Raw genomic sequence first — 2,678 nt, forward strand, 5'->3', positions numbered from 1 at the left:
AATATAGATTTCTTAAATTATCTAATAAAATAAAAAATAATCATTAATTTAGAATAAAAAGAGTACTATTTTCTTTAGAGGTACTCCCTCCATTTCAAATTAATTGAATTGTTGAGGTGTTTCACCCCTTTTAAGAAAAGAAGATTAAGACATAAATTAGGCATAACTTTTCATTTTTATCCTCATTAATTATTGTAAAATTTATAATTAAAATAACTAAATATTAATTAATCACTAATTCCAATACTAACTAATGAAGGATAACATTGGAAGAATACTCTAAAAGTAGTCTTGAAAATTGAACAATTAAATTAATTTGAAAATAAAAAATATCTCAACAAAGAGGGGTATGACAAAGCCTAACATTAGCTAATAAAAATATGCTCAGCAGGTCAAGGCAATAATAAACTAATAATCCCAGTGAAGACAAATTCCTAAAAAACAAAATGCCCTTCATTTCTGTGCATGGTCTCCTTTAAATCAGTTTACACTAACTATGCATTTAATTCAACACCCATTTTCAGACCCCCTTTAATTATTTAAAAATAGACTAGATTGGAATATATACAAAAATAAATATCCAATTGAAATCTTAGCTTCAAATCTTTTATTATTTCCCTTTGCCCTCCCTCTACTTCAGATCTTGAAGCAGTGAAGTGCAGAAGCAGAACAGAAACACAGGGAAAAAAGAAGAAAAATGGTGAGTGGTGATAATAATAATAATAATAATAGATCTCATCATCATTCTGCAGATTTTCTACTAATCAAACAAGATGACAAGTTCTTCTCAAGGCTTTTGTCTAAGGAAAGCACTGTAAAAGGAGGTGAGTCTTCTTTCAGGTATTATTACTGTGGAGGATCTTCTGGTTCAATTCCATTTGTTTGGGAATCTCAACCAGGTACTCCTAAACACAAATTCTCAGATATTTCTCTTCCTCCACTTACTCCTCCACCTTCTTATCAAACTAATGCTCCATTGCGAAAACAATCAAAATCAAATTTCTTCTTTTCGATTTTCCCTAAAATCATTCCCTCCAAGAGAATCACAACTTCTCCTTCTGTTTCATCGTCTTGTTCGTCGTCGTCATTTTCAATTTCATCCGTACAAACTATGGCTTATAATTCTTCGAACAGAAGAAATTACCGTTTTGAGGAGTATGATCATGACAAGATGCAGCAGATCCCTTCTTCACCAACTTCAACACTCTGTTTTGGATGCAGAATGGGGAATTCAAAGCGTTTTCGAGTCAATTCTAAGAATGTGAAGAAGGCATTTTCAACTTTCGTTGGTAATTGATCATGATATATTTGAAACATGGTGTTCATCTTGTACATCAGTTTTAGATAGTAGTTGTAGAATGGTGTCAACTGTTAAGTGTGCTGCTATCCGATTCCCCTGTTTTAAATTATTTGCTACTAATAATCTCGGGATCCATCCAGATGCTTTTCCATTTTGTCTGTGTCAAAGTTGATGCTATTCATGTCTTAAATTCTCTCAACTGGTATTACTTCAAGTGTGAATTTTCTCATATTCAATTTTACTTTTATTCTGTTCTACTAATTAGGATGTACAAATATATATCCCATTTATCGTGGTTGTTAAGGATTGTGTGTGATTAGTCATAATGGTAGATGTATGGAATTTTGTTGTTGATTTTTTTTGGGAAGTAATGGCGGTCCCTTTAGGTAGACGGAGAATAATAGAGTTTGATAGAATACAAACATATTCAATTTAGGTCCTACTTGAATAATTGAAAGATCGATGGTGCTACTCCAAATTATTGATATTCATATTTATGTCAATGTTTTTAATTAAGTGGTCCTGCATATATAGTTTGCAAGGATCCTGGTTGTTACAACTTAGGACAGAAATTCAGGATACTGGTTGCAGTATTGAGAATTTTTACTATCTTAGTAGGCCAAAATGAACAATATGAATAATAAATACACTGACAAGGGCGGCTCAGCGTGATTGGGGCCTAAAGTGAAATTTCAATTTAGGGCCTAAAATATAAACAAACTCCATACACACATCGGTGGTTAATGAGATGGGTGGACTCCTTATAAGGCTTGGGCAATCCTCCTCCCTTTGAGCTAGCTTTTGGGGTGTGAGTTAGGCCCAAAACCTAATTTAACATGGTATCAGAGCATGACCCGTCTCACCCGATGTTGGGGCCCCCAAAATCAAAATTGTCCACGCACCAGATGCTAAGCACTGGCCGTGAGGTGGGGTGTTAAAGAATGACAAAAATCTCACATCGGTGGTTAATGAGATGGGTGGATTCCTTATAAGGCTTGGACAATCCTCCTCCCTTTGAGCTAACTTTTGAGATGTGAGTTAGGCCTAAGACCTAATTTAACATTGTCTTCTCATCTTGTACCCCTTCAAGTGTGAACTTTTTTTATATTGCATTTTACGTTTATTCTGTTCTACTTAATTAGGATGTACAGATAGATACTTTCTATTCAATTTTGACATTGTGCAAATAGGTGAAACATAGGAGTGTGTAAAAATTGAACCGATGGATAAATCGAATTGAAAAAAGTGTTATTTAATTTATTGCTATTGAGTTATTAGGTTAATGATTTTATAAAAGAAATTATCGGCTTATCGATTTGATTTTGCTTTTTAAATATTAGGTTATTGGGTAAATCGATAACACATTAAGACTATAGTA

The 2,678-nt window shown here is 33.3% G+C and overlaps 1 protein-coding gene across 1 annotated transcript; it reads left to right on the plus strand.

The window, feature by feature from the left end:
- The first annotated feature begins 656 nt into the window (after nucleotides 1–656).
- LOC125819354 (uncharacterized) lies at nucleotides 657–1,583 on the plus strand. Its single transcript, XM_049498807.1, has one exon. It carries the CDS (start codon nucleotides 698–700, stop codon nucleotides 1,295–1,297), a length of 600 nt encoding a protein of 199 aa, XP_049354764.1. The 5' UTR covers nucleotides 657–697; the 3' UTR covers nucleotides 1,298–1,583.
- Nucleotides 1,584–2,678: the final 1,095 nt, after the last annotated feature.

Source organism: Solanum verrucosum, unplaced genomic scaffold, assembly GCF_900185275.1.
Source record: "Solanum verrucosum unplaced genomic scaffold, falcon-dt-bn FXZP01000207.1, whole genome shotgun sequence".
Taxonomy (NCBI): Eukaryota; Viridiplantae; Streptophyta; class Magnoliopsida; order Solanales; family Solanaceae; genus Solanum; species Solanum verrucosum.

What these genes read in the sequence shown, in the direction of transcription:
- LOC125819354 (XM_049498807.1), top strand. Translation starts at nt 698, where the DNA reads ATGGTGAGTGGTGATAATAATAATAATAATAATAGATCTCATCATCAT.